Here is a 23,229-nt window from a genome sequence, read left to right as displayed (position 1 = left end):
GTGTCATCTTGACCGCAAGAAGTTTCAGATTTCCCATGTCGTAGTTCCTCTCAGTGGGATTAAGATGATGGGACAGGAAAGCGCAGGGATGGAGCTTTTGAACCTGGGCAGAACGCTGGCACAGGATGGCCGCCACTCCAACATCTGAGGCTTCGACCTCCACCACAAACTGACAGGACGGGTCCAGATGGATTAGGATTGGGGCTGTGGTGAATCGATGCTTAAGATCCGAAAATAAACAGTCAGCAGCTGGGGACCACATGAACGGAACCTTGGGTGAGGTGAGTGCAGAGAGGGGGGAAGCCAGGGTGCTGTAGCCCTGGATGAAGTGGCATTAGAAATTAGCAAATCCCAGGAAGCATTGAAGCTGCAATCTGGAGGGGGGTTGGGGCCACATCACCATTCACCACTCACCTTGTTAGGATCCATCTGAATGTTCCCTGCAGTGTTTGACGTATCCCAGAAAAGAGAGAGTGGAGCGATGGAATTCACATTTTTCAGCTTTCACAAACAACTGGTTCTCCAGCAGGTGCTGGAGGACTTGTCGGACGTGGAGAACATGCTGTTGAGCCGAACGGGAAAAGATAAGGATGTCATTGAGGTATATAAACACGAATCGGTTCAACATGTCAGGGAGCACATCGTTGACCAGGGCCTGGAACACAGAGGGAGAATTGGTCAGTCCGACTGACATAACCAGGTACTCATAGTGCCCGCTAGCCGTGTTAACTGTCTTCCACTCGTCTCTTTCCCGTATCTGAACTAGATTGTAGGCGTTCCGAAGGTCCAACTTCTGGAAAATGGCTGCCCACTGGAGAGGCTCAAAAGCAGAGGTTAGGTGTGGTAGAGGTTAAGTTTTTTTTAGCATGATGTCACTAAGGCCCTGGCAGTCCGCTGGCCAGGGAGGCGGAAGGACGAATGAACCCTGCAGCCAGAGGGTCCTTAATGTACACTTCCATGGTCTTGGTCTTCGGACCAGACAGGGAGGTCAATGGTGTAGTCGTAGGGTCGATGCAGAGGAAAAGATGTGGTGCGGGCCTTGTTGGAAACCTCCCGGAGGTCCTGGTACCCTGAACGACAGAGGTCTGAGGCTTTTCCCAAGCCCGCTGGAGAATGCCCAGGATCAGGCTACGCCGCCTTAAGGCAATGTGTGTCACAGAACGGGCTCCAACCCAGGATAGAACCCGTAGCCCAGTCCATCAGGGGGTTGTGCCTCTGGCACCATGACAATCCCAAAACAATGGGTACACGAGGAGACTCAATGAACAGAAACTGCATGGACTCACTGTGGTTACCTGACACTCGCAGGTTGATGGGAACCATACTGTGAGTGACCCTGCCAATAGAGCATCCGTCCAATGCTCTGGTGTCCATGGGAATAGAAAGGGGTTGTTTGCAGAAGCCCTGATCCGACACCAGGGTAGCGTCCATTAAGCTCCTGTCAGCCCCAAAATCCATAAGCACTCTGAAAGATTTAAACCTGTCACAGCAGGACTTTTCACAGCAGGAAAGTATGGGAAATGGGAGACTCCCTGTATGGCTCACCAGCATACTCGTACCTACTGATGAGCGTGGTCTTTTACTGGACAGGTAGATATGTAATGTCCTGAAGTACCACATAATAGACAACTTTTGGAGCTCAGTCTGCGTAAATGTTCCTCAGGAGAAAAGCTAGCCCTGCCCAGTTGCATGGGCTCCGGAGGAGGCGAGTCGACAGTCCTCGATGATTCCCGGGGGAACTCGGGTGACGTCGGATTCTCTCAGGTAAGCAGGCATCGGGGACTTTTGAGATACTTCGGAGGCAAGGGGGAACCCGAGGGGGAACCCGTGGACAAGCGCATATGGCTGGGAATAGACCTCCTCTCCCTGCTGCGTTCCAGTAACCGCCCATCCAGCCTTATGGTCAGGTCTATGACGGAGTCTATGTCCACTGGCAGCTCCCGGGCTGCGAGCTGTTCTTTAATTCCCTCCAATATTCTGTGAAGGAAGGTGTCGAACAGGGACTCCGGGTTCCATGTACTCTTGGCAGCCAATGTGCAAAAATCTACCTCGTACTCTGACTGCGTCAAGACTCCAGTAGTGTGGCAAAGTACCTTCTGAGCCACCTCTCTCCCAGACACCGGAGAATTGAACACCTTTCTTACCTCCGCCTCCTCCAGACTAATGTAACCAATGGATTAATGCTCCCACACCGTCGTAGCCCAGGCGCGCACCCTCCCGAACATCAGCATTATAAGATATGCTATCCTCAAACGATGCAAAGGAAACCAAAAGGGCTGTAGCTCGAAGATGAGGGAGCACTGGGAGAGAAACACCCGGCAGGTTCCAGGATCCCCAGCGTAGCGCTCCGGAGGAGTTAATTGGGGTTCTCAGGAAGACTGGGTAGGCTGGGGAGAGGCACCGCTGGTAGCGGGGTTACTGGGAGTAGAAGGTTACCATAGTGGCTTGCTGCCGAGTAGATAGTCCGCAGAATTATTCCAACAATGCATTGAGGGCATGGTCATGGCATTCCGCCAAGGTATGGAGTCCCTCCACAAGGTTATGCAGTTATTCCTCATGTCTTCCAATGGTGGCTCCTTGGAGGGAGACAGTGTTGCGGAACTGGTCCGAGTCTGCTTGGTCAGTCATGACCCAGATGCAGACACTGAATGGCAAGCAGGCTCAGGGTCAGGACAGGCAGAAAGGTCGGAACCAAGAAGACTAGAAATCAAAAACTTGAGAACTGGAGAAACGGGAAATACGCTGGTAAGACCTAACAAAACAAGACGAACTGGCAACAGACAAACATAAAAGACATGTATAAATACACAGGGGATAATGGGGAAGAATAGGAGACACCTGGTGGGAGGTGGAGACCAGCACAAGGCAGATGAAACAGATCAGGGTGTGACACTAGCCTCCACAATCACCAGACCTCAACCCAATTGAGATGGTTTGGGATGAGTTGGACCGCAGAGTGAAGGAAAAGCAGCCAACAAGTGCTTAGCGTATGTGGAAACTCCTTCAAGACTGTTGGAAAATAATTCTTCATGAAGCTAGTTGAGAGAATGCAAAGCTGTCATCAAGGCAAAGGGTGGCTACTTTGTTTTACATTTTTTTGGTTACTAATTGATTCCATATGTGTTATTTCATAGTTTTGATGTCTTCACTATTATTCTACAATGTAGAAAATAGTAAAAATAAAGAAAAACCCTGGAATGAGTAGGTGTGTCCAAACATTTGACTATATGTGCTATATGTGTTGTGATAACTGCGTTGTTTGGTCTATAGCGCCCGGCTGCTCTGCTTTCTTAACAACACTATCAACAAGACATGTCCTACAGGCCCTGGTTTTGTTGCACCTTGACTACTGTTTAGTCGTGTGGTCAGGTGCCACAAAAAAGGACTTAGGGAAATTGCAATTGGCTCAGAACAAGGCAGCACGTCTGGCCCTTGAATGTACACAGAGAGCTAATATTAATAATATGCATATCAATCTCTCCTGGCTCAATGAAGAGGAGAGATTAACTTCATCACTACTTGTATGTATGTATTGACATGTTGAATGCACTGAGCTGTCTGTCTAAACTACTGGCACACAGCTCAGACACCCATGCATAACCCACATGACATGCCACAAGAGGTCTCTTCACAATCCCCAAGTTCAGAACAGACTATGGGAGGCACACAGTGCTTACATAGAGCCATGACTACATGAAACTCCATTCCACATCAAGTAACTGATGCAAGCAGTAAAATTAGATTTGAAAAACAGATAAACACCTTATGGAACAGCGGGGACTGTAAAGCAACACAGACACAGACACATGCATACACACTCACACACGATAACGTACGCACTTTACACACACATATACACATGGATTTAGTACTGTAGATACAGTGCCTTGCGAAAGTATTCGGCCCCCTTGAACTTTGCGACCTTTTGCCACATTTCAGGCTTCAAACATAAAGATATAAAACTGTATTTTTTTGGGAAGAATCAACAACAAGTGGGACACAATCATGAAGTGGAACGACATTTATTGGATATTTCAAACTTTTTTAACAAATCAAAAACTGAAAAATTGGGCGTGCAAAATTATTCAGCCCCTTTACTTTCAGTGCAGCAAACTCTCTCCAGAAGTTCAGTGAGGATCTCTGAATGATCCAATGTTGACCTAAATGACTAATGATGATAAATACAATCCACCTGTGTGTAATCAAGTCTCCGTATAAATGCACCTGCACTGTGATAGTCTCAGAGGTCCGTTAAAAGCGCAGAGAGCATCATGAAGAACAAGGAACACACCAGGCAGGTCCGAGATACTGTTGTGAAGAAGTTTAAAGCCGGAGTTGGATACAAAAAGATTTCCCAAGCTTTAAACATCCCAAGGAGCACTGTGCAAGCGATAATATTGAAATGGAAGGAGTATCAGACCACTGCAAATCTGGCCGTCCCTCTAAACTTTCAGCTCATACAAGGAGAAGACTGATCAGAGATGCAGCCAAGAGGCCCATGATCACTCTGGATGAACTGCAGAGATCTACAGCTGAGGTGGGAGACTCTGTCCATGGGACAACAATCAGTTGTATATTGCACAAATCTGGCCTTTATGGAAGAGTGGCAAGAAGAAAGCCATTTCTTAAAGATATCCATAAAAAGTGTCGTTTAAAGTTTGCCACAAGCCACCTGGGAGACACACCAAACATGTGGAAGAAGGTGCTCTGGTCAGATGAAACCAAAATTGAACTTTTTGGCAACAACGCAAAACGTTATGTTTGGCGTAAAAGCAACACAGCTCATCACCCTGAACACACCATCCCCACTGTCAAACATGGTGGTGGCAGCATCATGGTTTGGGCCTGCTTTTCTTCAGCAGGGACAGGGAAGATGGTTAAAATTGATGGGAAGATGGATGGAGCCAAATACAGGACCATTCTGGAAGAAAACCTGATGGAGTCTGCAAAAGACCTGAGACTGGGACGGAGATTTGTCTTCCAACAAGACAATGATCCAAAACATAAAGCAAAATCTACAATGGAATGGTTCAAAAATAAACATATCCAGGTGTTAGAATGGCTAAGTCAAAGTCCAGACCTGAATCCAATCGAGAATCTGTGGAAAGAACTGAAAACTGCTGTTCACAAATGCTCTCCATCCAACCTCACTGAGCTCGAGCTGTTTTGCAAGGAGGAATGCGAAAAAATTTCAGTCTCTCGATGTGCAAAACTGATAGAGACATACCCCAAGCGATTTACAGCTGTAATTGCAGCAAAAGGTGGCGCTACAAAGTATTAACTTAAGGGGGCTGAATAATTTTGCACGCCCAATTTTTCAGTTTTTGATTTGTTAAAAAAGTTTGAAATATCCAATAAATGTCGTTCCACTTCATGATTGTGTCCCACTTGTTGTTGATTCTTCCCCAAAAAATACAGTTTTATATCTTTATGTTTGAAGCCTGAAATGTGGCAAAAGGTTGCAAAGTTCAAGGGATACTTTCGCAAGGCACTCTATGTGGTAGTGGTATCGTAGGAGTCTGAGGGCACACAGTGTGTTGTGAAATCTGTGAATGTATTGTAATGTTTTAAAAATGGTATAAACTGCCTTAATTTTGCTGGACCCCAGGAAGAGTAGCTGCTGCCTTGGTAGCAGCTAATGGAGATCCATAATAAATACAAATAACCTGTTAGTTCATATGCCTTGACACCGTGATATATAGGCCGGCGAGCAACATCTGTCCACAAAACATCTTGCATGTAACAAACAGTTACACGACCTATAGCATGGTCAAGCAAGTTAATGTTTCCAACATTTGCGGACTACTAAACAACTATTGATTTAGAACCACGGAGAGTTACCACAAGTTGCAAAGAAAACAGGCCCTGCCTCCACTATTCCAGCACCATTTCAACTTCAATATCATCTAATCACCTATCCTTAGTCTAATACAGTGACAACTAAAATATACCAAAAACAATTTAGTCCAAACAACACAAGCTAAATATGATGTGACTGACCATGGTACTGATTTTTATGTGTGTGTAAGTGTGCGAGCCTGCAAATAAAAAATAAATGTTGACTCACCCTACTTGTAGAGAAACGCCAATGTCATCCTCCTCTTTCATGTTGCCTAAACATTCTCTGACGCTGTCATATAGTACATGCTTTAAGTTTTTGTTGTCCTAGGCTACCTGGCTAAAATAACAGGCCAGCTAGTTAACATTAGCCTACTACATCTAGCTACATGTTGAACTTCCATCCTTTCAGGGCAGGGGCACAATGTATAAATTTATGGTTGGATCTGAATCGGCGTTATAAAATTTGCCAGTACGGAGAATTAAGTAAAAACGCAAGTCCAAATCCTTATCTCCATCCATGGCTAATTTAGGAAAGGGACAATTTTTGTAACAATTCAAGTGTTTCTGTAAATGAGGTTTGGCTTATGGTGTGGTGTGATTGGTGTGAAAGCAAATCCAAACTGGTTTCTATTGACACAATTTTTTGGTACGTCAGGACCATTCATAGTTGAGCTCACTCAGTTTAGCGTGACGTTGATTAGCTATTATTTTAATTTTATCAAGGGAGGCCAAATGCTCGCTGGCTTCCATTTTATTCAATACTACAGGTCGGCAACAATTTCATATTATTTTTGACAAGACGGCATCAGATAGATGGGCTTCACATACAGAGACAGAGGGGTGTTGTTTCGCTCGCTCGGATGCTTTCTCCGGTGAGATACATTCAGCCTCTTGCCAAAAAAAGATGTTGAATCACAGAGCGACTAAATAAATTATTTTAATACGTTTTTTTATAATCATTTTGTGTTTTTTGGTGTTATTATGGTGAATAAATGTATTGGCTGGTAAGAATTCTGAATGTCTGGTATATGTTTTCTTCTAAATGCAACAGGCCTGCCACTCGTTTAGACCAGTGGTTCCCAAGGGGTAGGGGGGGTCTGCATGGTAAGTCTGGCTCTAAACTTACTCTTGAAATTTATAATAGTAGAATGCACAAGATTACATTTTTGAATTTGGGTAGTGCCTCATCAGTGCCTCTTGTCATGTTAGTCATTGCATACCTTAGAAAGCTACTTATAACCCATGACTGCTAATGTTTTTTAAATTTAGTTTATTTAGCCCATAGATGTTGTTGTCATTTTTTGTTCATTCAAGTATCACATAGAGTAAATACACATGGCAAAATGTATAGAATTGCACTAAAATTTGCTTTAAAACTGTTGCATTTTATTTGCACCCAATGACAAAATGTGTAGAATTGCAGGAAATAAGATTTAAAGCTGCAGAATTCTCTTCACTAACAAGAGGGGTGTGAACAGTTTGTGTCATGAACATTGCTTGTGCCCATAGAAATAGACGTGGCATGTGCACTCTCGCACAGGGGGAGCATGGGATGTTCCCCAATGCTGGAAGTGGGGGCCCAGAGTAAACAGGTTTGGGAACATCTGGTTTGTACCGTCCAGAGTGCCAGGACCCCTTCCACACACTCACTGTATAGTAACAAGTGGCATGTGTTTTGAGAGACTGTGCGATCTGAAACCGGTCATCCCTTACCTATGCTCTATATCCAAAGTGTTATGCTTTTTGCAATACCTGTTGGACAGAGACTAAGTCTTTTCCACTGTAAAGGTGTACTTGGCTGCCATCGCTGCCTGTCATATAGGCTTTGACACTATACAGTAGGAAAAACTTCCTCTGATATGTCGTTTTATGAACGCTGACGGCGCAAGCAGCTCACTCACTCGCTTTGTGGACGTAAGAGCTGTGGTAAAGCGGTTTTGAAAGAGAGAAACTTAATCTCTTACGCCTAGTCCCCAAGCCTTTAGTCCCATTTTGGTTACTGTCTATTGTGCTTAAGGCTATTTCACAGCAGCCCTTCGAGCCACTGGAAAGCTTTGAGATGAAGTATCTTTCTTTCAAAACCACTTTACCAATACATTTTTTGGCAGAAATGCTTTCTGGAACATGTGAAGTGCCTTAATAACAAACATGTATGCCATCTGTAAATGCGTATAATTTGGTTAACCACGAAAAAAGACAGGAAATTTCCCGCTAGCCATGATTAGCTGAGATAATGGATGGGCTGGACATGCCGAGAGATGAGTTCGGATTGGTCTGCCATGTAGCACACTTCGTTCTATAACATGAGCTGGGCAGTATGTGTAGGTAATCCTTTGTAACGCTGCTTTAAAAATATATATATCACGTAGTAGAAGTGCAAAAGTGTTGCTCTCCACTTTCTGGAGGAACAAGTTTTGAAATCAGTGGAATGCCTGATGGAATTAGAGTATGATAGCTAAGGAGATGGAGAAAATGCTGGTGTTTGATTGCAAATATGCCGAGGTAGTTGAAAAGAGAACACACAGAAGGCTGTTGTATAAAACACCTGTCTCAGGATTACATCTTCAAACTAATCCATGTTTATGGGTAAGATAGTCTAGCTAGCCACATTTTCAGATGTTATACATTTCTAATTTTGTTAGAAGTTAGCTAACTAACATTAGCTGACTGGCTCGCTAGCTAATGTTATGTGTATGATCTGTGTAGTAATATTATTTGTATCTCAGAGCCATTTGCATTGCTAGTTAAAGCCTCACGTTAGCTAGCTAGCCAACATTCTGAGTTCTCTACTAGAATGCCCTGCTTTTATTTCCTCACACTCACAACTGTAAGCTATTTTCTGTAATTGACTCGCCATTAACTTGTAAATAATGATCTTGTTGTGAGTTTATTTTCCTGTAATAATGAAGACAAATTAGCTAACGTGAAGATGTTGTCAGCTATATGATATGGTCAGTATTTGAACTGGCTAGCCAGCTAACTTAACATTAGCTAGCTGGTTAACAAGCTAGAAATGAACCAAAACATTTTTTAGAAAGTTGCTTTTAGTTGCCTGGTTTGCTAGATTGACATATACTAAATTAATTTTAAACTGGTGGGTTTATTGGTGTTAAAATACACTAGTTATGTTATTTTGGACCACCAGGCTGCTGATGTCATGCAGCCTGTAGTTTTTGTGTTTATTATTTCTCATAAGTTTGATGTCAAACGACAATAGAATGTTCATGATGTCACTGCGACATGGATAGACGTAGTATAAACCGGCCTTTAGTCTTGAAATCTTTGATTGTTTAGAACATGTCCTCACATGTAAATCCTTAAAGAGATGGGTGAGGCTAAGGCTTAAGAGGGTGTGAACGATGCAAAATGGGTGTTGGCAAAAAAAATTGCTCTCCAGTTGTTTTACCAAAACATTCAAGCGCCATTTTGTCAAAAGTGAGGTTCCAAGTCTATCAACTTCCCATAGTTCCTCAACTGTAGTGTATGACATACAATTTTCTAGCTCTGAGTCTCTACTTTTATCCAGTAGGTTACATATCTGCGACACAGGAGTGGGCTATATCCCATTGTGAGACAGAAAAACGAGTATTTGAAAGAGAATTTACAAGAGCGACAGCCTTTAAAAAGTTAATCCCTCTGAAAATGGTCTATGTGGCATCGATATGAGTTGGAAACAGTTATTCTAGTCAAAATTGACTACAAGTGTAAACAGGATCATTTTGGTCATAAAGTCAGTTTCATAGAAAATGGAGTTTGGAACATCCGTGTGTCACAACAGTTAATGAAGGTTGGGTTGAGATTTGACAATGTCCATTTGCCCACTAATATGGGGTGAACAGCTGAGGTGATTGCTTTCTATCCAATACCTATACAGTGAGACAGACCTGCCCAGCAGTCCGACTTTATTTAAATATGACCACATATCGCGCATTTCTTTACTCGTGAAATACTGCACCAAACACCTCAGTTAGATATAAAATTGCGCAACTAAAATATCCTCTGCAAAAACGTCAAAATTAATTACAGATTTCTTGATATATCTTAGATTCATTCTGGGGATTTTGAGGAAGTGTAATAAGCTTCCTCATCTAGTGTCTTATGGGGGGACAAACATCATGAACCAAATGTGGAATCGGTCAGCAAACACACCTCCAAGACTGAAATCTCATTTTTAGAATGATCAACAGAAAAACACGTGCTAATCGGCGTGTTCAGTGGCTCTTTAAAGTTACTTTCATAATCCCGGTTCTCAGATAATAGAATGAGGTATCTCACGGCGCTTCCCTGCTCAAGAATGCTTGAGAATGACCAGAAGGTGGGCCCAACAGATGTCGTGTGATTGGAGCTTCCTTAGTCACCCGCCTTAAAAGGCATATCTCTTGTGAGATACCTCTATTATCAGAGAACTGGAGTTACGAAAGTAACCTTAAATTTTGCGTCATAGTCTTTAATCTAGACTATGAGTGAAACACAGAAAATATCGACCCATTAACTAAAAAGGATACATTTTATCAGATTCCCTGGTAGGCATGGCCTACCTGGCACCCCCTCAAACTCAACTCAAATGTTATAAGTCGAAACGGTCTTCTGTCTCAGTGTCACACATTGTTTGGCTGTGTGTCGGACTCACTGCTGTTCATGATGTATTCGGTCCAGTCGAAGCCCTTGCTGCCATTGGCCAGGTAGTTCTCAGTGGAGTTGATTGGCCAGATGACACATTTCTGCCGCAGGTTGCCCATGAAGAGCTGTAGTCCAATCAAAGCGAAGACACTGAGACAGAAGACCGTGAGGATCATAACGTCTGACAATTTCTTGACGGATTGAACTAGAGCACCGACGATGGTCTTGAGTCCTGGGGGAAGGAACCAGACATGCATTCACACACACAGACACAAATGTGCACACACACACACACACACGCGTATGTGTGTTTGTGTACACACACATACATATAAACACACAAGTGCACACACGCACACAAACAAAGAGAAATGGGCATTGCTGGAAAGTACAAGCTTAGCTATGAATTATTTCTATAGAGTTTATATAGTAGTAGTATAGTAGACCATCACATAAAACTGTACTTCTTCAAGTTAATATCAAACCAAAACGACCGCTCTGTTCAGAATCAACAATATCTCAATTTGGACAGGTATAACAGAAATATTCTAAACTGCAGGCGTATGTGTCATAATAATAATAATAATGCGTATGGTTGATATATTTTCCATGAGGAAAGGAAGGTTTTCACTTCAAACACTCTGATATGTCAATAGTGATTGTGTTCTATATTGTTAGTTACTGTTAAGTCATATTGAACTAAATTACAGCGAGAATAGCATCCTTGATAACTACAGTACCAGTCAAAAGTTTATACACACCTACTCATTCAAGGGTTTTTCTTTATTTGTACTATTTTCTACATTGTAGAATAATAGTTAAGACATCAAAACCATGAAATAACACATGTAATCATGTAGTAACCAAAAAAAGTGTTTAACAAATCAAAATATATTTGAGATTCTTCAAAGTAGCCCCCCTTTGCCTTGATGATAGCTTTGCACACTCTTGGCATTCTCTCAACCAGCTTCAACTGGAATACTTTTCCAACCGTCTTGAAGGAGTTCCCACATATGCTGAGCACTTGTTGGCTGCTTTTCATTCACTCTGCGGTCCATCTCATTCCAAACCATCTCAAATGGGCTGAGGTCAGGTGATTGCGGAGTCCAGGTCATATGATGCAGCACTTCATCACTCTCCTTCTTGGTCAAATAGCCCTTACACAGCCTGGAGATGTGTTGGGTCATTGTCCTGTTGAAAAACAAATAATAGTCCCACTAAGCACAAACCAGATGGGATGGCGTATCGATGCAGAATGCTGTGGGGGCCATGCTGGTTAAGTGTGCTTTGAATTATAAATAAGTCATTGACAGTGTCCCCAGCAAAGCACCCCCACACTATCACACATACTCCTCCATGCTTTACGGTGGGAATCACACATGTGGAGATCATCCGTTCTTCTACTCTCCCTCTCACAAAGACACTGCGGTTGGAACCAAAAATCTTAAATTTGGACTCATCAGACCAAAGGACAGATTTCCACCGATCTAATATCCATTGCTCGTGTTTCTTGCCCCAAGCAAGTCTCTTCTTATTATTGGTGTTCTTCGGTAGTGGTTTCTTTGCAGCAATTCGCTCATGAAGGCCTGATTCACAGTCTCCTCTGAACAGTTGATGTTGAGTTGTGTCTGTTACTTGAACTCTGTGAAGCATTTATTTGGGCTGCAATTTCCGACGCTGGCAACTATAATGAACTTATCATCTGCAGCAGAGGTAACTCTGGGTCTTCCTTTCTTGTGGCGGCACTCATGAGGGCCAGTTTCATCATAGCACTTGATGGTTTTTGTAACTGCACTTGAAGAAACTTTCAAAGTTCTTGACATTTTCCAGAGTGACTGACCTTCATGTCTCAAAAGTAATGACGGACTGTCGTTTCTCTTTGCTTATTTGAGCTGTTCTTGACATAATATGGACTTTGGTATTTTACCAAATAGGGCTATCTTCTGTATACCACCCCTACCTTGTCACAACACAGCTGATTGGCACAAACGCATGAAGAAGGAAAGAAATTCCACAAATGAACTTTTAACAAGGCACACCTGTTAATGCCTTCCTACCTCATGAAGCTGGTTGAGAGAATGCCAACAGTGTGACAAGCTGTCATCAAGGCAAAGGGTGGCTACTTTGAAGAATCTCAAATATAAAATGTTATGGTTTTTTTAACACTTTTTTGTTTACTACATGATTCCATATGTGTTACTTCATAGTTTTGATGTCTTCACTATTATTCTACAATTTAGAAAATATAACAAATAAAGAAAAACCCTTGAAAGAGTAGGTGTGTCCAAACGTTTGTCTGTTACTGTACATCAAACAATAGTACAATAATTAAAGACACATAAAAAACAGCAAGAAGATTATCAGACATTCAAGCATTTTAAACACCACAACATAGAAACAACATTGAGAGTGCCCCTACGTGAGATTTCCATGAGACTGACACACTTCAGTGATGATCAAAATACTCCCCAAATGTTCTAAATCAACTAAATGACTCAGAGGTAGGCTACACCAATATAGTTCTAAGACTAATAGGTGATGGAGTTGTGGAGGGATACCAATTCATGACAAGTTTATGTTAATTTACACCATTATGTGAATGTAATTTTGATGTAATTTCCCCTTGTTATTTGTCTGTTCCAGTCTCAGTTTCACAGGCAGTGTGGAGCATCCTTGGAAAGAGTGGGGCCACTCTCAAATAATAGATATCAAAACAACTACAAAACATCCACCAGATCGACCAAACACAGCAGCACAGCACAATGAAGAGAGAGCGCAGGAATGGGTTCAGTCAGAGGAAGAAGTTGGAAGAGAAGAGAGGGTAGACGAGGGGGGCAAGGGTAAGTGGGGACAAGTGGGAATGGCAGGTTGCATGCAGGTCATTTAAACGCCAAGGCTGAAGGAATTGACTCCATGTCATCATCACCTGTCTGTCTGGCAACCGGGATGGTGACTTAGCTTGGTTCCCATGGTTAGAATGGTTCCCATCCTAGGCACCCCCATCATGTCCCACTCGTGCTGTGTGGTGTGATCCCCACTGGGTGAGCCTTTTAGGTTGGGACCCCTTTAGATCAGAGGCCTACACTGGAGACTGAGCCAACACTACTTACTGGACTAGATGTATTTAATGCACAAATTCACATTTACTTCCTGCCCCAGACATTTGTTCAACAACACTTTTGCACCATTAAAGTGTTCTGCAGTCGAAGTTCTACAAAATCTCTAAAGGCTAACTAAGTTTGTGTGTGTGTGTGTGTGTGTGTACACAACACATAACTGATTTTCAATCCGACACTTTCCCCCCCGAGAAAAAGCCTTCAGGTGGATCTCCAATGAGTTTTTCTCTGGGGGGGGTATATATCTGCACCATTGGAACTGTTGGATTGAAAATCAGTTGTGCTACCACTGTGTTTATTTCCTGTAGTTACTTTCTCTGTTGTGTTTATGCCTTAATGCCCCAGGATTAACAAAGATCTTCTCAGAAACTAAAAGTCCACATTTAGGAGTTCACTGTTATAATCATAACAGAATGGAATTCAAAGTAAAGAAGCTCCTTAAAAGCCAAAGTTGTAAGATAAAAAAGCAGGTGTCTTGAAAAGCTTCATGCAGCATAAAGTGTGTTGTCAAACTAGGCTTGGCAGTCTTAAGGAATTCATTGTTCGTCAGAGTGCTCCGTTATGGTCAGGGCTTCATACAGAAATGTGATGTGTTTTAAGATGGTGACAACAACTAAGGTAGAAATTTGAACACAAACTCATCAAAGGTCCTAAACGTTCTGTATTTACCTCGATTCATTCATTTGGTGGATGTCAACACATGACTCTCTGTTGGAAAGTGAATCGAACCTCTGAAGAGATCCTCATGGTCTAAATAAGATACAATGTGTGAGTGTGAAACCCTTGTCTATCACTTTGACTTGGAGGTTAAGATGTCAATAATAATAACTATTTTGCATTTTTACTACTCCTCATACTAAGACCCTGAGTTTTTCTTAACCATGGGAGAGTTATCAACTAGGGCCTGACGTTTTCCTTGGGGGACAACTCAGGTTCCTACCCATACGATCTGCTCTCAGTATACTGTATGAATCTGTTAATGTCACTTTGGGGGAGAATATTATTAAAATACAAGCATTAATACAACATTTGCAGTGTATCCCACCTGTGTATTATATGGGTTGTTTGTCTTCTAGTATGTCATATCAGGAGCACCTTTTCAACTTAACACCACAAGACTGCCAGTAGACTGCGAAGCCTATCAAAAATGTATTGCTACCATTTTTGATCGTTTGGAAAATAAAAAGTCAACAAAACAGTTATCGTTTCTGAGGCATCCTCTTTAAGAGTCTAAAGTAATAAGAAATTATGAGAATCCATTTAATGAGAAATCAAAATAAACTTGGCTTTAGTGTTTAAATGGGAGTCTCACCTGGAATCACAGAAATAGTTTTCAATGCTCGGAGAACTCTGAACGTTCTCAGCGCCGAGACATTCCCCAGGTCCACAAATTCTGTTACATATCTGTAACGGGGTAGGATCACACACAGAACAAAACACCATGACAAAAAACATAAACGGTAACACACACAAACCTACAGGTCACACACACGGACGCCAAGTGCACCACACCAGCACCATCACCACCGAAGAAGATGACCGGCAGGAGGAGGGGACACCACAGCGAGAGAGAGTGAGAAGTGCCTATCCCTCCAGGAGAGAGGAGCGAAGGTGGAAGAGTAAACTAAAAGAAACAGAAACAAAACCACACCTAACACTGACCCCAGCAACTCGCCCGCCTGCCCGCACACACACATCTGCACAGTCTTACCTGGGATAACAGAAATAGTTTTCAAAGCCCTCAGAACCCTGAACGTACGCAGAGCTGACACATTGCCTAGGTTTACAAACTCTGTTATATACCTGCAGAGTGGATCAGATCACAGTTACTCAGCAGTCGTTCCAGAATGAAAGAGAGAAAGAAGGCAGGATTGTGGTAAATGCCATTTCAATTCAGTCAGTTCAGTAAGTAAACTGAAATTCCAATTACATTTTTTTGTTATTGAAAATATTTGGAATTTCAGTTTACTTCCTGAACTGACTGAATTGAAATGGAATTGACCCCAACCTTGAATAGAAGAAAATACAAAAATAAAATAAAGGAATAAAAAGGAAGATAGGAAAATACAAAATAAAGAAAGAAATACACGGTATGGCCCAAAATGTTTCAACCAAATGTTTCAAAATGTTACACAGATAAATCAGAGAAAACATATTGTTGTGCTAAAATTGGGGCAGGGCAATCATTCCTTGCCAAACTCGAACAATTACAATATTTGCATAACTTTCAATCATCAAAATCTCCTTTTACCAAATCCCAAAAAGACTCCTATCCCTGACCATTGAAATCATCTTCTTTGGTAGGATATCCCCCCTCTGCAACATGTTGTTTTTAAAGGAGGATACAAGTAGAGTAACCAGATTCGTTTTTTTACGCATCTGTATAAACTCTACATCATTTCAAGGAGCTATCTCACTCTCTAGAATTTACGCATCTGTATAAACTCTACATCATTTCAAGGAGCTATCTCACTCTCTAGAATTTACGCATCTGTATAAACTCTACATCATTTCAAGGAGCTATCTCACTCTCTAGAATTTACGCATCTGTATAAACTCTACATCATTTCAAGGAGCTATCTCACTCTCTAGAATTTAACTAGTTAGCCATCGCATGAAAATGGATTCTCTTTCAACAAACCCATGCATATGTGTGTCATTCTCATAAAATTCAACATTACAAATATACAGTGCATTCGAAAAGTATTCTAACCCCTTGACTTTTTCCACATTTTCTTACATTACATCCTTATTCTAAAATGTATTAAATATAATTGTTTTCTTATCAATCTACATACAATACCCCATAATGACAAAGCAAAAACAGGTTTTTAGAATTGTTTCAAATGTGTTAATAAATAAAAAACTGATATCAAATTCAGACCCTTTGCTATGAGACTTGAAATTGAGCACAGGTGCATCCTGTTTCTATTGATCATCCTTGAGATGTTTCCACAACTTGATTAGAGTCCACCTGTGCTAAATTCAATTGATTGTACATGATTTGGAAAGGCAAACACCTGTCTGTATGTCCCACAGTTGACAGTGCATGTCAGAGCAAAAAGCAAGCCATGAGGTCAAAGGAATTGTCCGTAGAGCTTCAAGACAGGATTGTGTTGGGGCACAAATCTGGAGAAGGGTACCAAAAAACTTCTGCAGCATTGAAGGTCGCCAAAAACACAGTGGCCTCCATAATTCTTAAATGGAAGAAGTTTGGAACCACCAAGACTCTTCCTAGAGCTGGCCGCCCTGCCAAACTGAAAACCGGGGGATTTTGGTCAGGGAGGTGACCAAGAACCCAATGGTCACTCTGACAGAGCTCCAGAGTTCCTCTGTGGAGATGGGAGAACCTTTCAGAAGGACAGCCATCTCTGCAGAACTCCACCAATCAAGCCTTTATGGTGTAGTGGCCAGACAGAAGCCACTCCTCAGTAAAAGGCACATGACACCCCGCTTGGAGTTTGCCAAAAGGCACCTAAAGGACTCTCAGACCATGAGAAACGAGATTCTGTGGTCTGATGAAACCAAGATTGAACTATTTGGCCTGAATGTCAAGCATCACATCTGGAGGAAACCTGGCACCATCCCGACGGTAAAGCATGGCGATGGCAGCATCATGGTGTGGGGATGTTTATCAGCGACAGGGACTGGAAGACTAGTCAGGATCGAGGGAAAGATGAAAGGAGCAAAGTACAGAGAGATCCTTGATGAAAACCTGCTCCAGAGCACTCAGGACCTCAGACTGAACAATGACCCTAAGCACACAGTGAAGACAACGCAGGAGTGGCTTTTGGACAAGTCTGGACAATGTCGTTGAGTGACCCAGCCAGAGCCCGGACTTGAACCTGATCGAACATCTCTGGAGAGACTTGAAAATAGCTTTGCAGCATCGCTCCCCATCCAACCTGACAGAGCTTGAGAGGATCTGCAGAGAAGAATGGGAGAAACTCCCCAAATACAGGCGTGCCAAGCTTGTAGCGTCATACCCAAGAAGACTTGAGGCTGTAATCGCTGCCAAAGATGCTTCAACCAAGTACTGAGTAAAAGGTCTGAATACTTATGTAAATGTGAAATTTCAGTAGCTTTCTTTTAAATACATTTCCAAAAATGTATAAAAACCCGTTTTTGCTTCATCATTATTGGGTATTGTATGTAGATTGATGAGGGGCAAAAAACCATTGAATCCATTTTACAATAAGGGTAACGTAATAAAATTGGGAAAAAGTCAAAGGGACTGAATACTTTCTGAATGCACTGTACCTGTACTAACATATACTGTATGTCCTATTGACTGAATGATTCAGTTGAATTAATTATATTTTGCGGAATTAATATTTGGAGATGCTTCATCATCTTGGATTAATTTGCATGATTTGCTAAATTCTCTGGTGTGGAATGTACTGCCTGGCCCAACCCCGTCACCCTGGTAGAGATGGCAGTGCAGAGAGAGATCGAGGTGTAGAGAGAGGAATATTGGGAGGAGGTGGACTACTTACGCCATAGAGATCACCATGAAGTCCAGCCAGTTCCATGGATCTCGTAGAAAAGTGAACCCGTCTATACAAAAGCCTCGCGCCACAATCTTGGTAAGTGATTCGAAGGTGTAGATACCTGTGAAGGTATACCTAGAGCACAATAAGACGAGAGACAGTGAAAGGGTGAGATATGTGAATAAATGCATATTTGTTTATAAATGTGTTCTAAACAGTTTATGAATGTACATAGGGAGTTATAAATCAATACTTACTCTACTATCTTGTTCCATTCTGGAGGATCACTAAATGTCATGAAAACACAGTTGGTCAAAATGGTGCTCATGATGATCATACTGAATACCGTAACAGGGAAGAGAGTTAAGAAAAGGTTGATGACCATATAAACTCCACCACCCATCAACATACAGTAGGAACATAGTTGAATATACTGTGAGACACTCTACAATGACACAGTTCATCCATTATTTTTAAAATGTAATTTTAACCCTTTTTTCTCCGCAATTTCGATCTTGTCTCGGCTCGGGAGGCAAAGGTCAAGTCATGCTTCCTCCGAAACATGACCCACCTCAAACGGAGGAAACACCGTTTAACTGATGACCGAGATCAGCCTGCAGGTGCCTAGCCCGCCACAAGGAGTTGCTAGAGCGCGATGAGCCAAGAAATGCCCCCTCGACCAAACCCTCCCCTAACCTGGATGACGCTGGGCCAATTGTGCACCGCCCTATGGGACTCCCAATCACGGCCGGTTGTGATACAGCCTGGGATCGAACCCAGGTCTGTAGTGCCGCCTCTAGCACTGCGATGCAGTGGCCCCATCCATTAAATATTTAACGAGATGTGGATCCAGGGTATCCGGATAAGGGAGGAAAGATTTTTCCGGACAGTGTGGGTCACAAGATCCAGATCAATGCACAAGGATGATTTGGCCTGTATCACCTCTTCTCTGATTCTTCAACCGATCAAAAGAAAACATCACAATCACTAGCTCCTTCAACCTTAATATTATGTACAGTACATTGCAGAAGTACATGTACATGCTCTGTCATTTCCCCATGGTAAACAACAAAATCATAATTTCAAAGCAAGACAATGCACCACTTGAAAGGATATGAGTGTATCAAAATCTTAATTGCTATTCGCCTAAAGTGACTAAAAGGGCTGATGACGTACAAGGAGTCCGTGGCGTGGAAGCGGAAGATTGTTTTCCCTTTGTTTAGGACTATAAATGTCTGGAGAGAGAGAGAGAGAGAGAGAGAGAGAGAGAGAGAGAGAGAGAGAGAGAGAGAGAGAGAGAGAGAGAGAGAGAGAGAGAGAGAGAGAGAGAGAGAGAGAGAGAGAGAGAGAGAGAGAGAGAGAGAGAGGGAGAGGGAGAGGGAGAGGGAGAGGGGGAGAGAGAGAGAGAGAGAGAGAGAGAGCTGCATTAACAAGAGCAATACAAGGCATGACACATACGGGACATGTAGAAAAGAAAAGCTGCACAATCTCATGGCTCCGATGTAAATATGCTGCCTTCATCAGGGTTTCATGACACATACAGTACATCCCATGCTGAGATAACAGAAATGGGAAGTCATGACTAAGGTACACTAAGCTAACTGTTCATTGGCTGATCTGATCTCTGAGTCACTGCAGACCTCATCGCTGAGTCACAGGGCACACAGGGTGGCGCCACTCATTTTATGGAACTTGCTGCTTCAGTTTGCCATGCCCATTCACTACAAGAAGAATTCTGTTGTATTACGACCACAAGTAGTTTTCAAGTTTAAACCCACTTTAACATGGCACCATAAGGAGTACTCTGTGCATTTCCTCCCAAAAGCAATCAACAAGAGGGTAAACCAATATTGGTAACTTATTTGTTACTGAGGTATAAACAGGGTATATCCTAAGATGTGCTGACCATGTGTTTTATGCACATACTAGGGCACAGGCTGAACAGCAAAGACAACCACAACATCTTCTCTCATTATAGAACAGTAAGGCAGAGAATTCTGATTCTTTAGTAATTTGCATACTTTTTAGCCAGTAGTTCTCAAAGTAAAATAGCTTACTATGTCACACAGGTGCAGATATGTGCACCACGTCAAGGCTCTCTCTCTCTCCTGTGTGTGTGTGTGTGTGTGTGTGTGTGTGTGTGTGTGTGTGTGTGTGTGTGTGTGTGTGTGTGTGTGTGTGTGTGTGTGTGTATCTTGCTAGTGAAGGGCTGAAGCTCTTTGGCTAGAACTTGAATTGCTAGGGAGCTGGCCCTCTTGGGGGAAATGTAGGGAAAACAGTCACTTTCAAAGTAGGGATTTTGTGGCTAGTTGAGGTGAAATTAATTCTGCTCATAGATTCTGCATGAATGAACTACACATTGACATATCCAGCCCAAAGCGGGAGGTTTAAAAAATACTTAGTACTCGGCAAAGTTCCAGAGCATGTCTTTAAGTCAACCATGACCTTTAGTCTCTTCCACTAAAGCACATGCACATGCCTCTTTTACTAATGAGAAGACATATTTCACAACTATTACGGAATGTGTGTAAAATATCAAATGGAATTCAATGGCCAGGTCTGAGTAGCCTAATAACTAAAAAACTTCAAATGTCGTTGCGTTTTTCAACATTTCAAAAAGTACTTTGCACTATCTAACTACTAAGAGTAACTAAGAGCCCCTGACTGACGGTGACAGTCAGATATCCCAGTGTTTGTGTCTGTTCCTTCCTTCCTGTGTTCCTCTCCCTTCTCTCCAGTCTGTGGCCAAATAGTTGTCTTCTTCTCCCAGCTTAAAGCTCTTACTGGAAAAGAACTGCAAACGCTGCCATCGATCAAGCCTAGATCTGCTGACTCCATCCTCTCAACAACCACTCCCCATCCCATAAACAGGCCCGGGCCAAGTGGGGCTGGGCTGGCGGTGGTGAGGTTAGGCCCAGAGTTCTGAGAGAAGGAGAGTGCGTGTGTGTGTGTGTGTGTGAGGGCTGTATGCGATTGCATTTATGTATGAGCGCACAGGTGTGTTTGTGTGCATGCGTATATGCACGCTTGTATGTCGGTGTGTGTGTGCACAGGGAGTGAGAGGAAAGAGACATCACAGCAGAAGCGTCACCAGTAGACAATCAGCCGTACTGTTAATTATAAGTGCCTACATTAACTTTTCTGGCTCCACTTCATTCATTAGTCCTGTTCACAACCATACCCAGAGAGACAGAGAGAGAGAGGGGTGCTACGTTACACATGAGTCCAGATGATCTCTGCAGTACCTTCCTACTGTATACCGCACCCCACGCAACATAGGCCAACACGCATAGAATTAAACACTAAAACATCTCAGCTCACCATACTACACACTGAACACAGATACAGCCCGATTCACACACAGTCAAACAACCCGTTGTCTGTAAGCCTCACACATTTACAACAGAAACACAAAGTCAGACTAACACATTAAAAACTAAACTGTTCACATGGCAAGCTCAACAAACAGAAAGAATCCACACCTACAAAGACATACAGTAGGTATATAGAGACGCCAAAAAGGACTTCAGACAAACTCTCTCTCTCTCTCACACACACACACACACTGGGACTGTCCGTTTGTCACACACTCCAAGGGAAACACTGGCAAGGAGCGGCTGGGCAACAAGACAGAGGTGTCCTGAGACAGGAGTGTCCTGAAAGCTAATTAGATTAAAGTAGCGAGTGGTGGCTGCAGAGCAGTCTGGGGAAAGACTAAATGTATTCTCTATCTTTATTACAACACTCCTCACTCTCCCCTGATCCCTCGCTCTCTCCTTCCCTAAGTATTTCTTCCTCTCCTTTCTTTTTGACCATAAACTATCTATAGCTAGGCTAACTCAAATCCTCACCATTTCTTCCTGTCAGAAAAAATGGTCTGCCTCTATCATTTACCCCAATCATTGTCTGGTGTAGGTTCAAATTAGGCCCAGGTACAAATTAGGGCTACAGCAAAAATCTAACGTTCAAAGAAATGTGGGGAGTCAAATGATGCTATGACAGAGGAGACGTGTAATGAGTGGCCTGCTCTGCTCATTGTCAACATGGCCACAGATTTGGTTCCTATAGCCTCATGTTAGGTGTATGTGTTCTCTCTGGTTGTCCTGATCTTCAACTCCTCCCTCCCTCCCTCCCTCTCTTTCTTCCCTCCTTCCCTGGGGAGTGAAGGCAACTTTTACTTCAGACCCTCTGAGGACATAGCTTTAGTTTAGGACACACAGGTAAGCCTCTGTTTGCATGGTTCTAATAGTCTTATTGGCACCAAATGGTTACATTCCAATGTCATTAATCATGTTAAATGTGATTAAAGAATCATATTAATCTTATCTACTGCTATCAGCCAGGAATAGTCATTCATATTCTGACAGGCCTTTGATTCACTGACATTATTGAGCCATAATAACTACAGATTCTCAATACAATATTTCATTGGACCAATCTGTAGAGATTTTCCCTGACATCTGCAGTTATTTGCTCCCGAACAGTTTTCATTTTGTGATGACACATCATACACACACACTGACATACACACATGCATGCACACACACCCCATACATTGGTTTCATCGCTAATATGCTAGGCCTGTGTTTCAATTTAGGTCATCCACTATGGCATACTGCAATCAACGTACATACAGAATCATAATTAAATTGTAAAGGGTATGTCTGTAAGCTGGATGGATGTGGAGAGAGAGGAGGGAGAAAATCTGCTATTGATTACACTAACTGGCTACTGTATATGGCTTTGTATGGCTGTGGATAGCGGAATATGGCTGTGGATAGCGGACAGTCAGTCAGTCAGTGAGAGAGAGAGAGAAGAAGGAAGGAGAGGGGGATGTAGCCTATAGGAGGATAGGAGCCAGGACATAGTGAGGCGCCCCATTACTATGGAGAGGAGAGTAGGCTAACTAGCCTACGATTCCCGGACATATTGAAGTGGGCCAATACATATCAACTGTTTGATGCATGAGTGTGCTGGACCCACTGTGTGATAATCAAAGGCACGCTTCACATGCATAAACACACACCATCACACATAAATAGACTTTCTTTTTTCTACTGTGTCATTGGCTTGTTTATTGTTTATTCCATGTTATTCCATGTGTAACTTTGTGTTGTTGTCTGTGTCACACTGCTTTGCTTTATCTTGGCCAGGTCGCAGTT

General features: G+C 42.6%; 1 protein-coding gene across 1 annotated transcript in view; it reads right to left on the bottom strand.

The window, feature by feature from the left end:
- LOC112254658 (sodium channel protein type 8 subunit alpha-like) overlaps window positions 1-23,229 on the bottom strand; it is a 118,098-nt gene that overhangs the window by 75,694 nt on the left and 19,175 nt on the right. The window contains exons 3-7 of the mRNA XM_024427403.2: window positions 19,172-19,302; window positions 18,325-18,405; window positions 18,074-18,202; window positions 14,890-14,981; window positions 10,472-10,693 (exon numbers count right to left, since the gene is read on the bottom strand). Of these exons, the coding sequence (XP_024283171.2) occupies window positions 10,472-10,693; window positions 14,890-14,981; window positions 18,074-18,202; window positions 18,325-18,405; window positions 19,172-19,302 (655 nt within the window). The remainder of the gene's footprint in view (window positions 1-10,471; window positions 10,694-14,889; window positions 14,982-18,073; window positions 18,203-18,324; window positions 18,406-19,171; window positions 19,303-23,229) is intronic.

This window comes from Oncorhynchus tshawytscha, linkage group LG07, assembly GCF_018296145.1.
Source record: "Oncorhynchus tshawytscha isolate Ot180627B linkage group LG07, Otsh_v2.0, whole genome shotgun sequence".
In the NCBI taxonomy this organism is placed as follows: Eukaryota; Metazoa; Chordata; class Actinopteri; order Salmoniformes; family Salmonidae; genus Oncorhynchus; species Oncorhynchus tshawytscha.
Note: the sequence above shows the minus strand (reverse complement) of the source record. Positions and strands in the feature narration are given on the sequence as shown.